Source organism: Penicillium angulare (genome assembly GCF_028827245.1).
Source record: "Penicillium angulare strain IBT 27051 chromosome Unknown utg000005l_segment0_segment0, whole genome shotgun sequence".
NCBI lineage: Eukaryota > Fungi > Ascomycota > Eurotiomycetes > Eurotiales > Aspergillaceae > Penicillium > Penicillium angulare.
The window spans coordinates 1,497,686-1,521,716 of NW_026623164.1; the positions used below are offsets into that span (position 1 = coordinate 1,497,686).

Below are 24,031 nucleotides of genomic sequence, written 5' to 3' on the forward strand. Positions count from 1 at the left end.
CTTGCAGCGTAATCACATCATTCCGCATTGCACCTTCATTACCCACCTCTCTCTCAATTTTTTTGTTTTTCTTACTTTTTTTCTCGGCGTCAGCAAAGCATATTGAACAATTTCAAAGATGGCTATCGCTGGCGCCCAACGTAAACAGGTCCTCAAGGTCTTGATGATCTCGTTGCTCTTGGATCTGGTAAGTGTGACCTTCTATTTATTTACTTGGATCATCCCCATCCCACTTGACACGCTGTGGCTCTAATATGAACTGGCCAGATCTCCTTTACCTTCATTCTCCCACTATTCCCCTCCTTACTGTCTTTCTATCGCGCCCAAGACCCCTCGCCAAATTCTCTCCTCAATCGCATCTTCCACTATCTCAATGCGTATAAGAACTCTTTCGCGCGCCCAATCGATTCGCGCTATGATATTGTACTGCTCGGTGGAGCCCTTGGCTCTCTCTTCTCCTTACTTCAGGCCTTCGCTGCCCCAGTCATCGGTCACCTATCCGATAAACATGGCCGCCGTCGCGCCCTGTTAGTCGCAATGGTAGGAAACATCCTTAGTGTTACCCTCTGGGTCTCTGCGACGGACTTCCGTACTTTCCTGGCTAGCCGTGTTGTCGGAGGCTTGAGTGAAGCGAATGTCCAGTTGGCCAATGCTATTGTCGCAGACGTCACTGATGAAGCACACCGCGGTGCTTCTATGGCTTTGGTTGGCGCTTGCTTCAGTGTGGCCTTTACCTTTGGTCCCCTGCTAGGCGCTGGATTGAGCACCATCGACATGGTAACGGCAAACCCGTTCATTGTCGCAGCTATTGTTTCCCTCGCTTTGATCGCGCTGGAGACTTTCTATCTCTGGGCATGTCTGCCAGAGACACATCCGCGACTCACGACACTAAAACAAGAGACTGCGAATGAAGACGCAGACTCATTAAACGGGAAATCATCCAACTTGAAGAACGAATCTGCTTCGAGTGACCAGGTACAGAAGCCGCACACGAACAATCCCGCAATTCTCAATGTCATCCACTTCCTTTTCTTGCTCCCATTTTCCGGATTGGAGTTCTCTCTACCGTTCCTGACAACCACCCTCTACGCCGGAACTACCACTGCCAGCCCTGCAGCTCTGAATGGTCGTCTTCTCTCGTTGATGGGTCTCATTGCATCCCTTCTCCAGGGAACGCTTGTTCGTCGCTTGCCTCCACTCGTAACCGTACGCGCGGGCGTGGTAGCTTGCGCACTCTCATTCTTCTGTCTTGCCCGTATCTCTTCGGTATCAGGCCTCTACGCCGCTGGCGCTCTCCTTGCAGTCACAAGCGCCACCGTTGTAACAGGTCTTAACAGTCTCGGCAGCTTCGAGGCTAGGGATGCCAATCGTGGCGCTGTTATGGGCCGGCTTCGGGGCTGGGGTCAGGCGGGTCGTGCTACAGGTCCTATCCTTTTCTGTAGCTTGTTCTGGTGGGCAGGTCGTGAGACGGCATACATGGTTGGCGGCGCTGCCATGTGCGTTGTTGCAGTTGGAGTCTTCGGGTTCTTGAAGTCGCCTGTTGTGCAGCCTGTTGTGCACAAAAAGACACAGTGATTGGAAGCTTCTATTCCATCCGTTGTTGTATTTATTGTATTTTGGATGCGCTGGTGATTTATGAAGCCACTTGCCTCGCTCGCTGGTCGCGTTCGGCAATGTGCTCGGCAAGCATTTAAAGATGTATTTCAAAATTGTGTACTATGCAGTTGCTGGGTATTTGATCGGCTCGAATATGATTGATGGGGTTTTGATTTTGACATTTGTTGTTTAGTGGAATATCATCTTTATACGGTTAGGGCTTGTATGAGAGAACTTAGAAATCTGAGTGGTGTTTATTATGATCATGCTGCATATGTAACAGAGGGTATAGTACAAAGGTGAAGTAGAAAGGGGAAAATCAGTCCCAGAGTGATGATAACAAGTACGTGAGAGGGTTTTGCGTCAGGGTAACATTCCTAGGATAATCGATTCACTGGAATGGCCATTGTTGGTTGTTGCTGAACAGCTTATTTATGATCGCCGAGCGTTGCTGGTACGTAGCTCATAGTCTCCACAAGACTCGATCGCTAGTCCAGGGTTTGGTGCTGGGTCTAATGACCCGCGTGCTTTACCGATAAGCCAATCTGTCAGGGTTACGAACTTTGCTGTGCGATCCCATCCATCGGCCTCATCAGCGTGCTCGATCGTATGTGTTAAGATGCGACCCTTTTCGTCGAAAGAAAATATGAACAGTCCTGTAAATTGTTCCTCCTTGGATAGCTTGAAGATTGGTTCTTCGCCACCAAGCAGTTTACTCAGTCCCTTGTTCGTGCTCTTCTTCGCTGCTGATGAGGACGACAAATGGCTATTCGCATGATGCGGTTGGGATGTAGCTCCTGTATCAGTACCCGCAACTTGGGCTGGATTTGAAGGGGTTCGCTGTTCCTCTGCAGTACTACGCGACTCATGGAATGGTCGACTATCGGTTCGCGGCTCGGTCCTCCAACGTACAACTAACCGCTCGTCCCCGCAGTCGTGGTTTTCTGTATGTTCGGGATCAAGAACGGTTCCGGCGCGCACTATTCGCTCGCTGAGAATTTGAAGTTTCACATTCCCGACAAGTGGAACGCTACTCCATGCGACTGGAACGGTCCATAATGCTGCTCGATAGAGAGTACGGCCTTTAACGGTAGGGAGATGTGGATGGGTTGACGGGAAGAGGTGGAGATTGACGCTCGGCGCAAGGATTTCGGCTGGGAGGGTATTGTATAGAATTGTAGGAAGAAGAGGAGATAGTGTTCGTAAAGCTATTATAAAGTGTCAGCGCTATTTAAATGAACATTTGTCAAGCTGTAAGAAAACAATGAATCATTGAACTCGGTCCCGCACTCACTCTTTCCGAGCTTCAGGACCCGCTCATCTGGTGGCTTGTAATCTCCTTTTTGAAAAGGTGGTTCCAGGCCATCGATACCCCTGCGTACTCTGGCTGGCGAGAAATATGTAGTAGAGAGAGGCACTGTCGTGGGTGGGGGCAGCCAGGGCTCATTCAAGATGCCATGCTGCGCTTGGGCGAGCCGGCACCGCGGTGAAGATGTGAAGCCTCGGCCTGCTGTGGTTGAGGGCTGTAGCACCTGGAGGCGCAGAGAGGGCGAGGCCAGCTTTGGCATTCTGCCTTGTTTTTATTGTCATGCCATGGAGTGAGGGAATGAGGAAAGAAGAAAGTTGGAAGTTGCGGAGATCAAGTTCGGCCCGGTTTCTGCTTCAAACTTGCGGGCCAATCGGAGTGCGGCAGTATACAATGTGAAGGCAACGGCCCCGGATTAAGGTACGTACGTTTATACTGAGAACGCAGATCGAGCCACGTTACTGAATACGATTGGTAAAGAGGAACTTCTTGAATAGTTTGGGCGTAAACATAACCTTGGTATTCCTTGTGTCTTAAAATTATTTTCCATTGCAGAAGTTCTACGCCAATTCGTCATCATCATCGTCCAAGCCCGTCGCCCGTCTCTCAGCCAAATCGCGAATCTTGTCTTCTAAAACACCACGATCATAACGTTCGGCCACCTTGGCTGCTGCTTCAACCATCTTGCCGTTACGGTCTGTCATCATCTTCACGATCTCAAGCGCCTTCATACCGCGCTCTTCACCATCTCGGCATTCGATGGCCAGCATCTGCAGCAGGGTCTTATCGATCTCCAATTCTTTTCGGGCCATTTCCGAACGTTGACTGGCCGGTGCATTGGTCGAAGACAAGAGGTCCCGGAAGAGAGATAGAAGTAGACTGCTGCGGACAAACGTCTCTTCAAGTTTCGACGACGTTTTGCGACTGTCTGCTGCTTCTTTCGTTTCATCGGGATCATTGGCGGCGCTGCTGGAGATAGGCACCTGGAAGTCAAATTCGCTAAGGAGTGGTCGTGGAAAGTATGGGTTCTTATCACCACCCTTGAGAATGATACAGTGGAACTTGTCATGCGCGACGGCCACTGGCCAGTAATTCTCTTCCTTGCGACCACCAGCTAATCGAGCAAGTTGTTTGGTGTCCAGCAGTGGCACCCAACGAGCTTGACCTGACGTACGCCAATGTTGTAGGACTAGCAAAACACCAGTTGAGTCGTAAATGCACGGGTCCTGCAATGAGTCAGCTTTATGTTACGAATTGTTCATTGGTTCAATATACATACCCCGGTGTCTGAAAAGAAAACACTTTGCAATTGAGCCTCAGCTGGGAGAGCGACCACATCTTCGTTCTGGCAAACTTCATCGCGCTTAACGTTCTCAAGTGTGTATTGCAAAGTTGTATGCCGACCGTCGGGCCCTACTGGGCCGTTTCCAATGGTCATGATATAGTCTCGCCAGGCAACACATGTTACAGCCTGACTCTTCTGGCGATACAATCGAAATGGCGTGCCAAATAGAGTGTACACCCGCACATAATCTTTGGATGTGACGGCAACAACATAAGACTCGCTCAGTGCCATCGCTGAGAGGCGTTAATATTTATATTTGAAAGTTTTTTTTTCTTTCTCAACAAGAGATCTTACCTCGCACGCTCTCTCCTTCAGGTAACTGAATTCGCCAATCAGCTCTCGTTGTCCATGTCTCATGAGGCCGATAGAAGATGGTAGCAGGTCCATCCGAAGGGTCGTTCGAGAACAAAGTTCCGTTTTCATCTTTCATATGCACCATTAGCATCAATTTTGAGCATATGTTGCTTTGCAAACTCACTTATGCATGCTTTGTCATATTGATATGGGTCAGTAAAGTGGTAGTTCCGATGAAGCTCCTGATCAAAGAACTCCACTGTCACGGTATGGTGTGTTTCTTGATCCACAGTCCACACGGCACCAGTCAAGTTCAAGCCTAGGTTGGTTAGCAAAATGATACCGTAAAAAAAGCAATCGGAGAGGGAATTTTCATCATACAGAGATAACGCCGGCTTCCTGCCCATGGCGTACTACCAGGCTGGATAGGAGGATGGGCTTTTGGTTGCACAGCACCCGAGTTCACTCGCTTGCTGGCTGGGCCATCTAAGTCGTCCAAATGGCCATTTGGACGCTTGCCATGCTGATTCGTGCCTTCGAAATACCCTGCTCCATCATCATCTTCCACAAAGTCTTCCATATCCTCATCTTGCCCAAGGATGTCATCTAGCGAGTCCAGGGAACCTGCGCGAGCTGTCCGCTTGATTGCATCTCTGGATCTATCAGTCAGTGTTCGCTGGACATTGTTGGAAATTTCACCCAATGGCCCAGGATAAATTGGAGCCGCTTGAAGCGACTTTTGGAGCTGAGCCTCATGTTCCTTTGGCACAAAGTTATCGTAGATGAACAGCTCTCCGTCGGAGTTGGTAAAAGATGCCGTGTTTTTGTTTTTGGGGTGCCACGCAAAGTTGATAATGTTTGCAAATTCGAATCGTCGAAGAACTTGCTGAGTGCGTGATTCCCAAAGCACAACTTGGCCATCGGCACCGGCAGATACCAACAAGGTACCATTGGATGCCCAGCTCACCGCAGTGATGTCACCAGTATGTCCGCCAGTGAATAATTTCTCTTTCTTCCAGTCGGATACTGAGTAAATTGCGATTTCTCTTGTACTTTCTGCCACGGCAAACGCAGTACCGTCGGGGTGCCAAACAGCTGCAGAGGTTGCCTCAGCAGATGGCTCGAGTTTTTGAATGACACCATCCAGTTTGCGAAGCAATTGTGGTTCCTCTTCGGCGAGCGAATAGATATAGAGAATGCCATCTATGGCGGATACAGCCATGTAGCGACCGCTGGGATCGAACGTGACATGTTTCGAGCCTGTGGTTTGTTCACGAAGGTATTTGATTTGGAGCTGGTTATCGATTTTGACGAGTTTCACGGTAAGTTCACTGGTCGCAAGAATTAGTCTTCGTTCCATCCATATTTTGTCGGATATGAACTCACTCGCTTGCCACAGCGACCCATTGTTGATCCGGGGAGACTGCAAGGTCTCTCAAGGGTAGAGCAGACCGCACCAGCTGATCTCCCATCTTTCCTGTCGTGATATCGTATGGCCAAACTTGTCCATCCTCGGTACCAACAATGAATTGATCGTTCTGTTTACTTCCTTGTTAGGCCCTTGATCTCAATCGCCGCATCGGATGTCTGTCTGCCTTACCGTGGCACCAATTGCTACATATCCATCCAGGAAACCCTCGTCGAGGGTCTTCGGTTCACCATCATCACCAACATTGTAAATACGAACTGCCGAGTTGGAGCCAGCAGTAATGACGTGCTTGCCATTTGGTGTGTAGGCTAGGACCGTTACACCCGGAGTGTCTAAGTGGCAGGGTACTTCTTAGCAGGGTTGAGTAGATCCAACATTATGAAACTTACGGGCGGGTCGGCCTCTAGGGCGATTGGGGTCGTGGCTCATTGTGGATAATCTCTAGCTTGCAATTGGGAAGTTCAATCACAATGCAAGACATGAAAGCATCATCCTATCTCACGGTGTTGGTGATCGCCGATGATGGGACGGGGAAGAACGCGTCGCGTCACGCGGCGAATTAAGCCCGATATGGAAAAGTAGGGCTTAGGGCGCGTGCCGATAAGAGATGCATAGTTCAGATCTATACTACATAGTTCGGAAATTCATGCTAATGAGGCGATGGGTCTTGAGAATTGAGTCAATTCTTTAAAATTCTTATTCTCAAGCCTGTTTCCCAGGTAACTATACTGTGCAGAGGCTCTCTTCCCTTTTGAGTTACCGACCCACCTCTCAGGTACAATCTACAATAGAGCTTTGGAGATCCCAGATTCGTAAAAGTATGTCCAATTGAGTCGAGTGTACAAAAATCAAGGAAGAGCAGAGAATTTCGCCAATCACTATTTACAGAGACCATGACGGACTTTTGGCAGTAAATGTACAACAAAGACCAGAACTAAAAGCCTCTCAAACTTCACTTGCCAGATTCTTTTGCAGAGTAGCACTGTCCTTTTCGTACTGCTGAACCTTGAGTTGCGAGCCGTTCATCTTGCTCAACAGCCACTGAATGCGCGATCTAAGCTCCCAGGGGTGGTTCGGGAAAGAAGCAAGCACCTTGAGCTCCTCTTCATACTTGCCAATGCTCTTGTTTTCGTTGCTGATCAGCTCGCCCAGAATCAGGAGATCCATGCGACCTTCCAGAGTTTTATTCTCAACGAGTCGCTGGAACGCAGCTTTGTACACTGGCTTTCCAGGCTTGATCCATTGTGGGAATCCTCGGACAGAGCCAACAGAGATGAGTTCCGCTTGCTCTAAGGCCCGCAAGGTTGTTTCTCCGTTACTCTTGAACAAGTCGTTGAGTAGAGCTTTGCTGTAGAGAATTTTGCCGTCTTTGGCTTTTCCGAGAGCTTTTATGATATGCCATGCCTGCTCGGTAGACCATTGCGGAGAAGCGGAGTCTGTGTCCAGAATGAAGATTTTCAAGATTTCAGAGGCGGATTGCTCAATGATACGATCCACCGCAGCTGTTATATGTAAGTCAGCGAGATATAGTCATGTTTATAGGGAAAATACGAACCTTGAGGTGTTTCTCCGGCTTCAATTCGATGCGCCATGAACTCGAGGTCGGTAACTCGGCCCCCAAGAACCTGAATACACCCGTCAAGACCTTCAAGGTTATTTGTTGAGCCTTGTTTCCCCTTTTCCTGATCCTCGGATTCCCCGGACTCCAGGTGGTTCATGACAAAGCGGCGGCCTACTTCGAGGGAGCAATCACCCAATCCAATTGTGCGGAAGACCTGACTCGGAAGAGCTTTGCTCAAAGGTTTCGAAAAGGAGGAGTCGGTAGTCAAAAAGATGACATGTGCGATGTTAGAAGAAGTTAAGCTAGCAGCCCACTCTGTAAGTTTGTCGAGCACAACACTATCTTCAGCGTCATATGAGAAATTGTCCACGATGACGACGGGGCGCTTCTCAGGATGAACCTCCAGATACTCATCGTCGCTCAGATTAGCATCCTTGTCATCTTTGTGACGGCCTTCAAGCGCAACCCGTTTCATAGCTACTGCTGTACTTTGCCAGATCTTGCTGAGCTGAGCATCCAAAGTTTCGGAAAATCCAGCTTTGGTACCAATCATTCCCTGTGCAGCTAGATCAATAAAGCTGCTGATACTGTTCATCCAGGAGAAAATTGGCCGATAACCAACTTGTGCTCCTGCTCGGGAGATTTTCGCTGTGTCGCCTCGAGCATCTTGGATCTGCTTGCAGTCAATGACAACCTTGTAGTGATGATCCTTCAATGCCTGATCCAGCACAAGCTCCCGCTTGCCTGAGCCTCTTGGGCCATGAATAACAATAAATGTCTCCGCAGTTTCCGTAAGCCAAGCCTGCAATTGGGAGATATCACTTTGGCGATCTTCCCAAATAGCTGTCAGCCCTCGAGGGTCCGCTTTCCGTGCTCCAAAATATATCCTGTTGGCTTTGCTAGCTTGCTTTCGGATCCATTGTAAGATTGCATTATCCTCGGTATGAAGAGTGGACTTGATTTTGATTTTGATGAAGAAAGTCCTGATTGGGTCAAAAATAATGACGGTGATTGCCGCCACCAAAGCCGCGATGGCAGGAATCACAATCCTTGGATGGCTCAGAATCCAGTCCTTGATCATGGAGAATCGGATTTTACGCTCATAGTTGATTTTGAATCTGGTACCGGATTTTCCTCCACCATCCTCCTCAGATGCAGCAAAGCCGTGCATGCAATTTCTAGCAAGGACAGAGGATCGGGGCCGGGAAAAGCGTAAGATAGCGTACCTCGGCTCAACCTTGGACTCAGAAGGCTGATGTTGAATGTCCAATATTTTTCCATAAGGGCGAAAGAGCGTGTAGAGAGCTTCTTGTGTGAGTTCTACTGGGGGGCCTTCGGTTGAATCTGGGAGAAATTCAATTTTCAAACTCTGGCTAGGAATGCGATAGAGATCTTCTATCCAGGGCCTGCCACGGACACGATCTACATCTACCGTTTGAAATGGATTAAACCATGGCTTGATGGGGTTTTCAAGAAGATGCTCCTTGATTGCATCGCTGATACTTTCGTCGGTTGTATCTGGCTTGCGTGCGTATTTGACGAAGGCACCGCCTTCCTTGTAGCGTGAGACCACTTCTTTGATTTCAATATCCAGGGTTTTTGGCACTGCTCGCTGGGCTATTCGGATTGGATCAGCTGCAGCGAAGCTGGGATTGTTGATTTGTTTTAATAGCCCCTCCAAAGGTTGCACATGGCTAAGAGGGCCCCGCAGCAGCCATTGAAGCCGGTGGGGGAAGATATCTGGATCTAGTCAGCCATTTTTCAATGCCTATAGTCCTTTCAGCTCAAATACTTACTATTTATGTAGACGATCCCCTCATTCGCCTCCAGTTTGATATGTCCGGACTGGATCGAGGATGTAAACCTCGCGTTAATGGGAGAGCATAGTGGAGCTGGTCTCCAAGCTCGACGACAATGGATTTGGCTATGAGAGAGCCTTCTTGGGGTCCATGGAGCCAGATTTCCCTTTGATCGGAGAACAGAGCCCATAATAGCTGTTGGCCTATGAAATAGGAAGTGTGTTCATCCATACAGGGGACAAGAAGCTTCTTAAGTTTCGGTGATCAAGAACTCAGATCACTGATGACGTCGGTCAATCTTATCGCCTTATCCTTAGTTATCGGGTGCCTGTTCAACACGTGACCATATCGAATATCACTCCCGAGATCTGCCAGGCGGATTAGCACCGCGTTGTGCTACTTCAATTCCAACACAAATACCACAGCAGGCTACAGATCCCTTAGTCTCCCCTCCAAAGATCATGGGTTGGTTATGGAACTCCAGTACTTCCGGAGACAAACCCAGCTCCAGCTCCAACAACACTCCAACTTTACCAGAATCAACCACTCCGCAAAATGCACCACCTAAAAAGTTGACACCAGACGAACAAGCCGACCTAGAATTCAATCAGCTTCTCGCCGACCTCCGAAGAGCAGATGGAGAATTAAATAATACCACACAATCATCTACGTCGTCATTAAATGGCACCGCCGAACACCCAACTTCATCCATTGCTCCCGAATCTCTCTACGCAGACACCATGTCCTGCCGCACAGCCTTTGATTACGCATTTTTCTGTCAATCGTTCGGAGGACAATTCGTCAATGTCTATCGTTATGGAGAATTGAGGTCTTGCAGCGACCACTGGGATAATTTCTGGTTATGCATGAAGACGAGAGGATGGTCGGATGAGCTGCGGAGGAAAACTATTCGTGATCATAACAAGAAGAAGGCTATTAAATATAAGACTGGGCCTAGTAGCGAGGATGTTTGGGATGTAAGGCTTGATCCTGCTTCGGATGCTTTTAAGGGTGATTTTGCGGCTCTTGAGAAAGAGATGAAGGTTGCTGAGGAGGCGCAGCAGACGGAGAAGCAGAAGGGGGGTGTTTGAGATATCCGGTCAAGTTGGTGCCAGTGGGCTCTGTGTATTATTTTTGGTCTTGTCTTTGTATTATGATATGTAGATATACATCACTTTGTTTGGGCGCAAATTTTGTATTATAATTTACGATGTCAGGGATGTTTAATTTCCTGCAATTCTCTACTCTAACGGGTATATTATGTTCAAGTTCTTGTTCCCGGTTTTAATAGAGGAAATTTGACATTGTCAAGCTTGCCGGAGAGTTTCTGGCTTTACGGTGTAAACAATGCAAGTGCCTTTCTCAGTGAGTATTAGAGGATCGGGATAACTACTCTCAGGAAGAGTAAGATTGAATGAGGAACGTAATCATTATGCTTGATAAAAATTCAAACATGAAAACGCAGGACTATGTACAACAGAAAAAAAACCACCGCATGGCAGACGCTCTAAACACCTTGCATAGAGGAACGCTGCTGGGAGAAAAAAGAAAAAAGAAACCACCAGCGCAGTTAAAATGGCCGAAATTAAAATGAGACAAAAACCAAAACAAGGAAAACATCGCATCAATAATCAAAAAGAATCTCCATTCGAACAGTACAGTAAAACTCCAGTTTTGACCACCCTTTTGTCACCAGGCCGGATATCATACTCATAGTCATCCGTCATACTCGTAAACAGACCTCAGGCATATAAGAAATTCGTTTAAGCAACGACTTGTGTCTCAGCGGGCTGAGGGACAGAGTCGATAGCTGGTCGGCGGACAATGCCACCGGTGACAGGGAGGTGTGAGCTGACACCACTCAGGAAAGCATCAACTTCTCTAGCACATTGGCGACCTTCATTAATACCCCTAAAATAATCATGTTAGCGAGGGCAAAATTATGAGAACATTTTATCAAGATAAGCTTACCAGACGATCAAAGATTGTCCACGGCGACAATCACCGGCGGCGTAGACACCAGGGATGTTGGTCGAGTAGTGACCAGGGGGTGTCTTGACGTTCTTGCGAGGGTCACGAGAAATCTCATCACCAAGGAGGCGGTCCTCGGGACCCAAGAAGCCCATGGACAGGAGAACAAGGTCAGCGGGGAAGAATTGCTCGCTGCCTTCCACAGTCTTCATATCCCAGCCGCCAGTAGCACTCTTGGTCCATTCAACACGAACGGTGTTGATACCACGGACGCGACCACTGCCATCGTCCACAAATTCAGTAGACATGACACAGTACTCACGAGGATCCTTGCCCATGTGAGTCTTGACCTCTGAGTGTCCGTAATCGACACGGTAGATACGGGGCCACTGAGGCCATGGGTTGTCGTTGGCACGCTCCGGAGGAGGCTGGGGCAACAGCTCAAAGTTGGTGACCGACTTAGCACCATGACGAACAGAGGTACCAATGCAGTCGTTACCAGTGTCACCACCGCCAATGACGACGACGTGCTTGTCTTTGGCAGAAATGTACTCGCCATCAGAAAGATCGGAGTCGAGGAGAGACTTGGTGTTCTTGTGGAGGAATTGCATAGCATAGTGGACACCATCGAGCTCACGTCCGGGAACCTTTAGATCACGAGCAACAGTAGCACCAGTGGCAATGATAACAGAATCACTGGTGGCACGTAGAGACTGTAGTGTCACATCACTGTCAGGCCCAACGGCTGTACCAGCCACGAACTTGACGCCCTCTGCGGCCATCAGATCCACGCGGCGCTGGACAACCTTCTTGTCAAGCTTCATGTTTGGAATACCGTACATGAGAAGACCACCAAAGCGGTCAGCACGCTCATAGACGGTAACAGAGTGACCGGCGCGGTTCAGCTGGTCAGCGGCGGCAAGACCGGCAGGGCCAGATCCAATGATGGAAATAGTTTTGCCAGTGCGGGTCTGAGGAGGACAAGGAATCATCCAGCCCATCTCGAAACCACGGTCAATGATGGCACACTCGATGGACTTGATGCCAACAGGGTCCTCGTTGATTCCCAAAACACAGGCGCCCTCGCAAGGCGCAGGGCATACACGACCAGTGAACTCAGGGAAGTTGTTGGTCATGAGCAAGCGGTTAAGCGCATCTTGCCATTGATTCTGAAAGACCAATTCGTTCCACTTGGGAATAATGTTGGAAATGGGACAACCGGTGTCAGATTGACAGAAGGGAACACCGCAGTCCATACAACGAGCCGACTGGTATTTGAGCTCGTCCTCACTGAGACGGTTGGATATCTCACCCCAATCACGAGTACGAGTGGTCGGGTTGCGGTATTTCTCGCTGCGACGGCTATACTTCATGAAACCGCGGGTCTTATCCAAGATCAGCGCAGAGCGCTTCTTCTCGGTCTTGGAGTCACTAATGCTATCCTCAATGTCCAACAACTCGGCCTTCTTCTCATCGGTCTTAGCCTTGGCTTTCTCGCTTCCAACGGAAGTGCTGGGAAGCTGAGGAAGAGAGAACTCGGCCTTCTTAGCAGCCTCTGCCTTGGCAGCCTCTTCTTCCATGACACGTTTGTAGTCAGTTGGCAAAACCTTGATGAAATGGGGAAGGGCACGGTTAAAGTCAAGAAGAATGCGAGCAGCAAGCTCGGATCCAGTGTAGTGGTGGTGGTCCTCAATCAAACCGCGAACGAATGCAATCTCCGAGGGGTCCTCGATGCCAGAGACTTCAACCATTTCCAAGTTGACCTTAGAGTGGAAGTCCCGCTTCATGTCTAGGACATAAGCAATACCACCGGACATACCGGCAGCAAAGTTACGACCAGTAGAGCCTAAAATGAGGACACGGCCACCAGTCATGTACTCACAACCGTGGTCACCAACGCCCTCAACAATAGCAGTGGCACCTGAGTTGCGGACAGCGAATCGTTCGGCGGCAACACCGCGGAAGTAGACAGTACCACGAGTAGCACCATACAAACAGGTGTTACCCACAATAACGTTCTCCTCGGCCCTGAAAGCAGCACCTCGAGGAGGATAGACAATGAGACGACCACCAGAAAGACCCTTGCCAACATAGTCATTGGCATCACCTTCAAGCTCCAGAGTGACACCAGGGGCGAGGAAGGCGCCGAATGATTGACCAGCAGAGCCCTTGATGTTGGCATGAATAGTGTCTTGAGGAAGCCCTTCCTCGCCGTAGCGTCGACTAATCTGGTATGACAATGTAGCACCCATAGCACGATCAGTGTTAACGACATCGCACTCGATGCGACAAGGAAGACCCTTCTCCAGAGCAAGCTCGGATTCGGCAATCAACTTGTTATCAAGACGAGTGTGAAGGCGATGGTCCTGCTTCCGAACGTTGTAGGTAGCAACACCTGGGCGGAGCGAGTGTGCAGGGGTGAGGATGAGCGATAGGTCCACACGTTCCTGCTTCTGGTTGCGAATATCATCTCGAACCTTGAGCAGCTCGGCCCGGCCAACCATTTCGTTGATAGTACGAACACCAAGCTTAGCCATGATAGCTCGCATCTCATTAGCGACATAGAAGAAGAAGTTGATAACATTCTCCGGGGTACCCTTGAACTTCTTGCGAAGTTCAGGATCCTGGGTAGCAATGCCAACAGGGCAAGTGTTGAGGTGGCACTTTCTCATCATGATACAACCCATAGCAATCAATGGAGTTGTTGCGAAACCAAACTCTTCGGCACCGAGGAGACAGGCAATAGCAAGATCACGACCAGTGCGAATCTGACCGTCAGTCTGAACCACAACACGACCACGAAGATCGTTTAGGACAAGCGTCTGGTGGGTCTCTGCAAGACCCAACTCCCAGGGAAGACCAGCATACTTGATACCAGTCCAGCGCGAGGCACCGGTACCACCGTCATGACCAGAAATCAAGATGTGATCCGCCTTCGCCTTGGCGACACCGGAAGCAACGATGCCAACACCAACTTCAGACACAAGCTTGACTGAGACACGAGCACGTGGGTTAGAGCACTTCAGATCGTAAATGAGCTGCTTCAGATCCTCAATTGAGTAGATGTCGTGGTGCGGAGGAGGAGAGATCAGACCGACACCCGGGGTAGAGTGACGAGTGCGAGCGATAGGACCGAGGACTTTATGACCAGGCAGCTCACCACCCTCACCGGGCTTGGCACCCTGGGCCATCTTGATTTGCAGCTCATCGGCGTCTGCCAGGTAGTTCGAAGTCACACCAAAACGTCCAGAGGCAATCTGCTTAATGGCAGAACGCATAGTGTCGCCATTCTCCATACGGTTACTGCGCTCAGCATCTTCACCACCTTCACCAGTGTTGGACTTACCACCCAAGCGGTTCATGGCAATAGCAATAGTCGAGTGGGACTCCATGGAAATGGATCCGTAAGACATAGCACCAGTCACGAAACGGCGTACAATCTCGGTCCAAGGCTCAACCTGGTCAATAGGAATTGGTGCACGCTGCTCAAAGTCGAATTCGAGCATACCACGTAGAGTACAATTCTTGATCTGCTCGTGTTCAGCCTTGGCATAAGCCTCGTAAGACTTATCGTTCTTGTTGCGAACGGCATCTTGCATATTAGCGATGCTGACTGGGTCGTTGACATGAGCCTCGCCACCGTCACGCCAGTGGTATTCACCCGACTCAGGGAGACCGGGAATCTCAACAATGTCGCGAGACGGGTACCCACGCTCATGGAAAGCAAAGGCATCTTGGGCGATCAGGTCAAAGGTGATACCACGGATGCGACTGGCGGTACCAGCAAAGCAACGATCGATCACGCTGTCATCGATACCGAGGGCCTCAAAGATCTGAGCACCCTTGTAGGACTGAAGAGTGGAGATACCCATCTTACTCATGACCTTGAGAATACCACCATCACAAGAGGCCTTGTAGTTTTCAATGACCTTCTCGTCAGGGAGATCCTTTCTAATCAGGTTCTCGCGGTTCATCTTAAGGATGCACTCCATGGCAAGGTACGGGTTAATAGCATCAGCACCGTATCCAAGGAGGACACAGTGGTGGTGAACTTCACGAGCCTCGGCAGTTTCAACAACTAGAGCAGCGAATGAGCGCCACTTGTTGCGGACCAAGTGGTGGTGTACCAGACCGGTGGCCAGCAATGCCGAAATAGGCACACGGTCAGCGCTGGTAGCGCGGTCAGAAAGAACAATAATTTTGTCACCACTTTGAATAGCCTCCGTTGTAGCATCGCAAATTGCATCTAATGTTTCAAGATAGCCGGCGGTGCCCTTGATTTTTTCAAAAGTGATGTCGATTGTACGGACAGTCCAATCTCTATGGGCGTGAGTAATGTTCTTCAAGGCGTTGAACTCGGGAATGCTCAGAATAGGAGATGGTAGAAGCAAACGGTGGCACTGGGATGGATCCATTTCTAGCAAGTTACCCTGCGGGCCAACGTAGCACTCAAGAGACATGACCACGGCTTCTCGGATGGGATCGATTGGAGGATTGGTAACCTGGGCGAAGAGTTGGCGGAAATACTCGTAAAGAAGACGAGGTTGTTGAGCAATGCAAGCCAAGGGAGCATCGTTGCCCATAGAGCCAAGGGCTTCCTTAGAATCCGCACCCATGGGGCCAAGGAGCAGACTGACTTGCTCGAATGAGTAGCCAAATGCTCGAAGGCGGGGATCATTCTGCACTGTGTTATCATCAAGAGCAAATGAAAGATCAACATTCTGATCCAGTAGTAGCTTTTTTATAGCAGGCAACTTCAGGAGCTCTTTGTCCAGCCAGCTGGCAAAGTCCTGACGTTGAGCAACAGTCTGCTTCAATTCAGAGTCATCTATAATGCGTCCAGCCACCGTATCGACGAGAAGCATCTTTCCGGGCTGTAGACGACCCTTTTGGACCACACGCTCGGGGTCAATATCGATAGCGCCGACTTCTGAGGCACAAACAATGCGGTCGTCATCCATCACATAGAAACGACATGGACGCAGACCATTACGGTCAAGGTTAGCACCACAGTAACGACCATCAGAGAAGGTAAACAAGGCGGGGCCGTCCCAGGGTTCCATCTGACAAGCTGCCCATTCGTAGAAAGCAGACTTGGCCGGATCCATAGCTGGGTTGTCTTGCCAGGCCTCGGGAATCATAATCATGACAGCCTCTGGCAGAGACAAGACACCGTTAATCATAAGCAACTCCAGGACATTATCGAAGGCAGCCGAGTCGGATCCACCTTCCTCAACAATGGGGTACAACTGGTCTAACTCATCGCCGAAGACTTCCGATCGAAGCACTCCTTCACGTGCACGCATCCAGTTCTTATTTCCGCGCAATGTGTTAATTTCACCATTGTGAGCAGCCCATCGCAAGGGTTGCGCACGGTCCCAAGAAGGGAATGTATTTGTCGAGAAACGCGAATGAACCAGGGCAAAGTGACCCTCGTAGTCAACATTGACAAGATCATGGTAGTATTGATACACCTGCACAGGGGATAGCTGACCCTTGTAAACGATATTACGGTTACTGAGAGAGCACAGGTAGAACCAGTTACCCATCCCAATAACGTGGGTGGCACGTTTCCGTAGAACATAGAGTTGAAGTTCAAACGTCCGCGCATCGAACTTTTCAGTGTCAGTAATCTCGGGCTTGTTGCCCTCGCCATAGGCGGATTTCAGCACAACAAAGGGTTGCATAATAGTAGGCTCCCTTGATAATGCAGCCGGTCCAAGAATTGTGGAGTCATGAGGCACCTCGCGCCATCCCAGGACTCGTAGGCCGAGGGAGGTGGCCAATTCCTCGAAGCTAGCGATGGATTGCTTAAGAGTATCTTCATCGGGCTTGAAGAACAAGTTGCCGACAGCATACTGGCCTAGTGGTGGGAGGTCTACACCCACCTCACGAGCAAAATTCTTAATAAAAAACTTATGTGGGATACTGGTCATCACACCAGCACCGTCACCATCTCGCGCATCTGAGCCAACCGCTCCACGATGGGTCATGTTGCACAATAGATTGCGGGCTGTCCGGGAAGTACGTCAGCCTGTATTCTCGGGATCATTGTGTCTGCAGGAAACTGAGGGAAGGTGGGGGGAGGACTTACCATCGCTCACAATCTTGTGGCTCGGCTTGCCCTTGATGTGGCTGGATTTGGAATTGGAGTCAGTTGTGCCGTCCATCTAGGCCAATTCATGAGTTGAATGGGTGCCACTTACGCTGCGAATCCAACACCACACGCATCCTTTTCATATTCGGGGTCATAAAGACCCTGTCGCTCTGGCAGAGTATTTGCCCAGCCATAACCTTTCTTTGGCTGGTACTCCGAATACTCATGAGGAGCTTCGGCTTCACTTATATCATTGCCATATATTTCCTGCAAGTTAAGACCCATCCTTCCGCCTTGGGGGCAGCGAATGAATGAATCAAGTCAAGATGAAGTTGGAAATGCTGGCTCTGGAGATCTCCGCCGACACTCGTGGGCGGGATAAGTTGTTTCGATAGGGCGATAAGAGGATTTGTCACCAGATGCAGCACGGGGAAGGTGAGATCAATCAATTCAATGTGATATCCCGTCTGCGAGGGGGAGAGGGAAAATCACAAGATGAGGAGAGGGAGAGAAGTAACAGAGAGAGAAAAAAGATCAAGGAGGGGTTGGAATAATAATAATAACCATAAAAATTAATAAAAATTAAAAATTAAAAAAAAAAAGATTAAGGCAGGACAATAGCTCCGAGGGGGCTTTGCAGGTAGAGAGAGAGCAGCTCCGAAGGGCTCCTTTTTCCCCCCTCCAAATAAAATACCTGTGGGGTATTACTTTGCCTGGATTTCCCTGCTCGTGGCAAAAAACTGGGCCTTTCAACTTGGAGACGTTACTTTAAGTGGTCGGTCTTTTCCCAGGTAGTTCGAGGTGGTTAACTTCCAATGTTCCCCGGCTTCAAGTTCTTTTCTTGGTCAAGTTGGAGGGGGAGATGGTTTGCTGTAATTTTTGGAACCAAATTTGGAGGTTTGGATTTTAATTTAATTTATTTCATCCATTTATGTATTTACCTATAAGCATCAATGAAATCTCCAATACCAAATTCCCAAAAACCCCGTTCAAATGGTTTCGTTCCCCTCATAGCCGGAAGCAGGACATTCCAGCGACGTTAGAGCTTCCAGCAATGATGGGCCGAGTAATGATAATCATTATGATTACGGCGTGCAAATCATCGAGATAAGCGTAGACCAGCCAATCAGCGGGCTGATATTGCAACCTTTGGGTCAAAACGATTAGGTTTTTGCTACGTCAACTTTGACTCCCTTCACCTGGGCAAAGATTAATTGATCCAAGGTGGAGCGGTACATTGAAATAACCGTATTGTATCAATACAGAGATCTGGTCTCTCTCTCTCTCTCTCTCTCTCCCTCTCTCCCCAAGTAAGAGATTCTTCCTCTTCTCCATAGTCTCATCCGCATCCACATGCATCTCGTACGGACGCATGCTCGGGTGGTGGAGCCACCGAACGGCCCCTTCTGGGAAATCCGACAGTCTGATTGGCCTGTAGCCGCAAACAGACCACCCAAGGCACGAAAACCGTCTTGTCCCTACTTGTCCATCTGGGCCATTTGGGCACGGGTGTACGGAGAAGTGTTGATGGTCCCCCGTGGCCGATGTCTGGTAGTGGGGCAGTATATCCAATGCTTATCCCCCTCCAATGGCCATTCCATGCCTACACTGCTATGTACTTACTATGTGTGGACAACGGATGGCTCGCCGGCCAGCGTACGTCTCAGTCAAAAGGGCGATCCTTGAAGAAAAAGCAAGGCAAGGATCATTGAACTTGGCACAGCTAGATCGGACTGCCAAGATGTTTTGGAAAATTGGTAATCTCCCTCAGATCCAACCCATGAATCTCCCATTTAGAAGGGGATCTGAAGCTCACCGTTTCCGAGCCTCGACCCACTTCTCTGCGTGCACCTGTGCATCAGATCAGGGGCCACGCACCCGCGGAGTATACCCTCCATACCCTCCATACGCCCCATACATACCAATACAGTATGGACATGTTTCCCCCAATTCCGACAACGGCCAAGCTGTCCGGAATCTTCCTCTCCTCCCTAACTGCCCCCCCAGGTGTACCCTTCAAATGTTCTCAATACTTGATCTGACCAATGATTCCACCTCAAATCATTGCTTGTGCGCTCCCCGATTTCGGGCTCGCTTCATTCGCTTTCCCCCTACTCCTGGACCCCCTCCCTCAAATCAGTTTTCCCCAGCTCATTGTTGATGGTCATTCAAACTGCTTATCGCGGCATGGGGGAAATTAATCCGCTTTTCACTCACTGATTCCATTCCTCTTCCCAGGGGAAAACATCAAATAAACTCCCGGTCTCTTCCCTTCTTGCCACTCTTCATTCCCCCCTTTCCCTCCACTTTTCGCGTCTGAAATAGAAACTTTTCTGGGGAGAGTTGGGACCAGTCTTTCGTTTACCCCGTAAATTAGAACCTCGGACTTAAGCATTCATCCGGAGGGCAATACTCCGACTCTGACACGTGAAGCGGGTGAGGATGTATAGTATGATAAGATTCACCTTGATAATGAAAATACATAATACATCATCCCGTTCTAAAGAGTATGCACATGTGGATATGGTTGTAAACAATCGTTTTGCAAGAGGAATTTCCTAGCACAATACCTATCGGCCGATCCGTACGAAAAATTCTAGTCTCTTCTCCCTTTAACATAGACACCATGAAATGTTTCATCAGGCCATACATCTCCCAGGGACCACTTGCCTCGGGTAACACAGGACCATGCACTAACTACGCATTCGAAACCAGTAGATTTCACACGCTAGTGCTCCTGTGTCACCCATTGTGTGTATAGTCTTCGGGAATCGACCATCTACAAGAGTCCTACCAGCACTAGGAAGAGACCGTTTTGACTCAGAGCTTCTAGGTATTGACCTACTTAGCAACATTTGGTAAAATATCACGAGAACCTACATATTCCTATCCATATTTCGTCATTTCCAAAAACACTCATTCATCTAAATCTGTTTATTTGAATCATCATGTTATTGAGTATCTATGCCCGCATCTAGCACTCCATACCACTAGTTTCTGACCAAAACCCACTCCGCCGCGGGATCCACTAGTAGTGGATATCACCTGATTATGCACTATCTTCCATAGTCCAATGAAACGCAAGGTGAATATAAGACTGGGGTGCGTGCCCATCAAATGCGAACTGATGGTAACCTGCTGCAAGAACCCGCCGCATCGCGTCCGCACCCGACTTTTCCCGAGACACTGTTCTTCACCTGCCTGGAACCTTTGTCTACTTGGGTTCACCGGGTATTAGCTGCTAGTTTAGCTGTCACGGAGGAGATTCGGTGAATTTCGGGGCTCTTTGGAATTGTCTACGGTCTACTGGGTACTGTTCAGTTGAATACGAACCGGATTATGGATGTGTTCTTACAGCCTTGGGCCTGGCAATAGCCTTACGTTAAACACTAGCCAGAGCGTGGCGGGTGGTCCTGGGATTCTGACTTGGCACTTGCGGAAATGCTCTGAGACTCCTATTGCATGCTATGGCTTCTGTTAGGGTATGAGTAGTATTCCGGTTGGCATCTCACTTGATCAGATTATCTAGCCCCCTATAAAAACTGCTTTTAAAGTCACTGTCACTGGCTAAATAAGTGCCCCATGACATCTGAATGAATACGACATCAGAGCATGACTCATTGCCTTTAGAGTTGGAGATCTTAAGATAACTACAATCCCTTTTGCACTGTATACATCTCACTCCCTATATGAGCCCACGAAAGATCCATCAAGCTCAGCATTTATGACCTCCAGCTCTACGTACATAAGACCAGCATAAAAGCATACATACTTTCCCAATATTTCGCTCCAGAACGAACCAATGGCATTGTCACAACAGAAGCCCGGGGAAGGATTTCTGATCCGCCATCTACAAAGCTCAGACATTCCAATCGTGGCCCATATAGCAGCAACAGAATACTTTGATTCAGAGCTCAATTCATTTCTATGTCCACATCGTCATAAATACCCCGACCACGTCACCCGTCGCTTCACCCAGATGATCCAAGGCCGCTCCCTTGATCCCAGGAATATCGGATTCGTAGCCGCAGATGCTCTCAACCCATCCAAACCAGTAGCCTATGCACAATTCATACGGCTCGGGCACGATCAAGCTGCCGTGCAACTAGTTGCCACTCAGAGCTCTGTCTGGCTTACCCTAAGAAGGTGGTGGTTCAAGATTCATACTTCTGTAGTGAATTTCTTCTGGCCCGATCGGTCGATCGACCCTGCTGCTATGGGTGCATTTATGAAATCTGTTCATCATGATACGCACCTTTATTGGGGGTCTCCTGAGATGAAAAGTATGAATCGGTGGCATACGCAAAGTGTGGTTGTGTCGTCTTTCTATCAGCGCCTGGGATTAGGGCGTCGATTGATGGATGAGGTTTTGCGAAGGGCGCAAGATGAAGGGGTGGTTGTTGATTTGGAAGCAAGTGAGGATGGGGAGAAGCTTTATCAAAATTTAGGGTTCCAATTACGAGGGCCATTTTCAATGGTCCTTCCACATGCTGGGCTTATGTTAGGAGGGTTTATGATGTGGTCACCACAGTAGTCGTTGGAGTATAGGTATTTCTCATTATGCGGAGCGGCTTCAATACTAGCAAAGACTCGGATGAACAAATAATAGTCAATAGTACATACTATGAGCAGGTATTTATCTTGCCCGAAAACAATTGAGCGCAGGAATATAAGTAGCTACGGGATTCATTGACAAAAAATAAAAAGCAAAGAATTGACTACACGGTCAATTCAATTCATCTATAAAAACATCTCCATAGCGACATGCATGAGCTCCCCGCAATTGCCAATGTTATGGTTGGTGGGTGGAGCCTCCGCGGACTTTTCCACCCGCCCTAGCTCCCTCAACCTGGTTCAAGACCAAGCACGCGCATCCCACTTTGGCTTTCTTTGTTGAATTGGCGCAGCAATCAAATTATAGATCTAAAGGCCGGCCCACCGATCCCATAGCGTCTCATTCTCGACCCCGATAACTACAGCAGACGCTCGGCGCTAGCAAGGCTGAAGGTTGCAGGCCACGACCCCAGGACTTCACAAGATCTCAAAGCTCTACATCTACACCTTCCACCGAAGACCGTGGCTTTTCTGAACGAAGCTAAAGATATAATCCTGCATCCCTTTAACAATTATGCTGTCTCTCCCATTCCTCACCCCACGCGACGTAAGTATCGAGATCACCTCGTTTTCCTTCCATCTCTAAACGAAGGGCAGCTCAGATCTAACACCTGCGAATATAATAGTCACATGAACTCTGGTTCGGTTCATCACAACCATATCGCTCCGTCGACTCACAGCAATCCCACCAAGACCCCGCTACAAACCCCCGCCGCAATGGACACAGCAACCAGAACAACAGCCGAGCTTTCATGCCCTCTCGATCCCCATCAAATGGCCTCGCCGCTTTATTGATAGAGGAGCGAGCCTTACGCACCCGGAAACAAAACATTGCATCTTTCGGATACTCCTGGATTAAGCCGGCTGGATGTCCAAAAACCATGCTGGGCATGAAAGAGGAAGAGGCGGAGCGTGAAGAGGCGCTTGCGGCGGCGGCTATGGAGATGAATGCAGAAGGCATGATGGAGGATGATATGGGGATGACGCAGGGTGAAGATGATGAGGAAGAGCAGGGGATGGAGCGGGATCTCGATGATGATATCCCTGATGCGGTTGTGGATGCAGATGCGGACGCAGATGTTGAGGGTTTAATTGAAGAAGGGGAGGAAGGGCTTGAGGGCGAAGATGTTGGGGATGAAGATGGATTTATGGAGCAGGACTTGGACGATGATATTCCCGAGGGATTTCCAGATGATGATGACTACGAGGAGAGCGGCTTGTATGACGAGGACGAAGACTTTGATAACCAACCTGATTTGGATGCGGATATTCCTGAGGCCGTTGAACCTATGAGTGAGGATATGTCTCGAGATTTGGATGATGATATCCCTGCCGCGGCGGAGGATGGATCTGAACAGGAAGGTGAATGGCAACATACGGATACGGAGGAAGAATCCGACGAGGAAGATGAGAACGAGAACGACGAAATCACTCGGAGTCGTTTCGCTGAGAATTTCAGAACTAGCACGCCAAATACTCGTGGTGGAATGCTTCCTACGCCACCGATGCGCCGAGCGCGTGAGACTGAAGCCCAAAGCCGGTTTATCAATAGGTGGAGTGGGGGTGGTGATGCCCTTGACTCGAGCAGTATGCTTTATGAAGAGGACGATCTGCGTGCTTCAATCACGAGTCATGGTAGTCGGCGCAGTGGATTTGCTCGGCGATTTCCTCGCCATGTCGGTGGTCCACGAGATAGTCTTAATTGATTTGGCTCTCTCTTATTGCGTTCAAATGAGGTTTTTTGCATGGTGTCTATGGGCGTTGCGAAGGGCATCAAATTATGGGGTTAGGGTTAAGATATTAGATTCAGGCATCCAAACATTCACGGCATTCGATATCATGTATATTATTACTTCCCACATTCTGAAGTTCAAGACCCTGGTCATTTCAGGTGGCCTTTATGCAAAGCATATCACTGCCATAGATCAAAGTGTAGAAGCATAAATCATGTGCTTGTGCGTAAACCTTAGAAAGTGACACATAGCCATAAAGCATATAACATATCGATACAATCGGAAT

The 24,031-nt window shown here is 49.0% G+C and overlaps 8 protein-coding genes across 8 annotated transcripts; 4 read left to right on the top strand and 4 right to left on the bottom strand.

The window, feature by feature from the left end:
- Positions 1-118: 118 nt before the first annotated feature.
- Positions 119-1,575, top strand: N7478_007952 (putative tetracycline transporter; the record flags this gene model as incomplete). Its single annotated transcript, XM_056924166.1, has 2 exons — positions 119-187; positions 268-1,575. 2 exons carry the CDS (start codon positions 119-121, stop codon positions 1,573-1,575), a joined length of 1,377 nt encoding a protein of 458 aa, XP_056776892.1.
- A 453-nt stretch (positions 1,576-2,028) lies between these two features.
- N7478_007953 (uncharacterized protein) lies at positions 2,029-3,164 on the bottom strand (the record flags this gene model as incomplete). Its single annotated transcript, XM_056924167.1, has 2 exons — positions 2,029-2,804; positions 2,891-3,164. 2 exons carry the CDS (start codon positions 3,162-3,164, stop codon positions 2,029-2,031), a joined length of 1,050 nt encoding a protein of 349 aa, XP_056776893.1.
- Positions 3,165-3,462: 298 nt separating this feature from the next.
- On the bottom strand, positions 3,463-6,399 carry N7478_007954 (WD40 repeat domain-containing protein; the record flags this gene model as incomplete). The annotated part of the gene is made up of 9 exons (XM_056924168.1): positions 3,463-4,016; positions 4,077-4,128; positions 4,182-4,480; positions 4,542-4,670; positions 4,726-4,860; positions 4,956-5,872; positions 5,928-6,079; positions 6,142-6,302; positions 6,360-6,399. 9 exons carry the CDS (start codon positions 6,397-6,399, stop codon positions 3,463-3,465), a joined length of 2,439 nt encoding a protein of 812 aa, XP_056776894.1.
- A 516-nt stretch (positions 6,400-6,915) lies between these two features.
- Positions 6,916-9,520, bottom strand: yme2 (uncharacterized protein; the record flags this gene model as incomplete). The annotated part of the gene is made up of 3 exons (XM_056924169.1): positions 6,916-7,472; positions 7,526-9,271; positions 9,328-9,520. 3 exons carry the CDS (start codon positions 9,518-9,520, stop codon positions 6,916-6,918), a joined length of 2,496 nt encoding a protein of 831 aa, XP_056776895.1.
- A 271-nt stretch (positions 9,521-9,791) lies between these two features.
- N7478_007956 (EMI1 family protein) lies at positions 9,792-10,421 on the top strand (the record flags this gene model as incomplete). The annotated part of the gene is made up of 1 exon (XM_056924170.1): positions 9,792-10,421. The coding sequence occupies one exon, from the start codon at positions 9,792-9,794 to the stop codon at positions 10,419-10,421; it is 630 nt and encodes a 209-aa protein (XP_056776896.1).
- A 672-nt stretch (positions 10,422-11,093) lies between these two features.
- Positions 11,094-17,683, bottom strand: N7478_007957 (glutamate synthase (NADH); the record flags this gene model as incomplete). Its single annotated transcript, XM_056924171.1, has 4 exons — positions 11,094-11,241; positions 11,302-17,314; positions 17,396-17,436; positions 17,508-17,683. 4 exons carry the CDS (start codon positions 17,681-17,683, stop codon positions 11,094-11,096), a joined length of 6,378 nt encoding a protein of 2,125 aa, XP_056776897.1.
- Positions 17,684-21,200: 3,517 nt separating this feature from the next.
- N7478_007958 (GNAT family N-acetyltransferase) lies at positions 21,201-21,932 on the top strand (the record flags this gene model as incomplete). The annotated part of the gene is made up of 1 exon (XM_056924172.1): positions 21,201-21,932. One exon carries the CDS (start codon positions 21,201-21,203, stop codon positions 21,930-21,932), a length of 732 nt encoding a protein of 243 aa, XP_056776898.1.
- A 594-nt stretch (positions 21,933-22,526) lies between these two features.
- N7478_007959 (uncharacterized protein) lies at positions 22,527-23,718 on the top strand (the record flags this gene model as incomplete). Its single annotated transcript, XM_056924173.1, has 2 exons — positions 22,527-22,559; positions 22,639-23,718. 2 exons carry the CDS (start codon positions 22,527-22,529, stop codon positions 23,716-23,718), a joined length of 1,113 nt encoding a protein of 370 aa, XP_056776899.1.
- Positions 23,719-24,031: the final 313 nt, after the last annotated feature.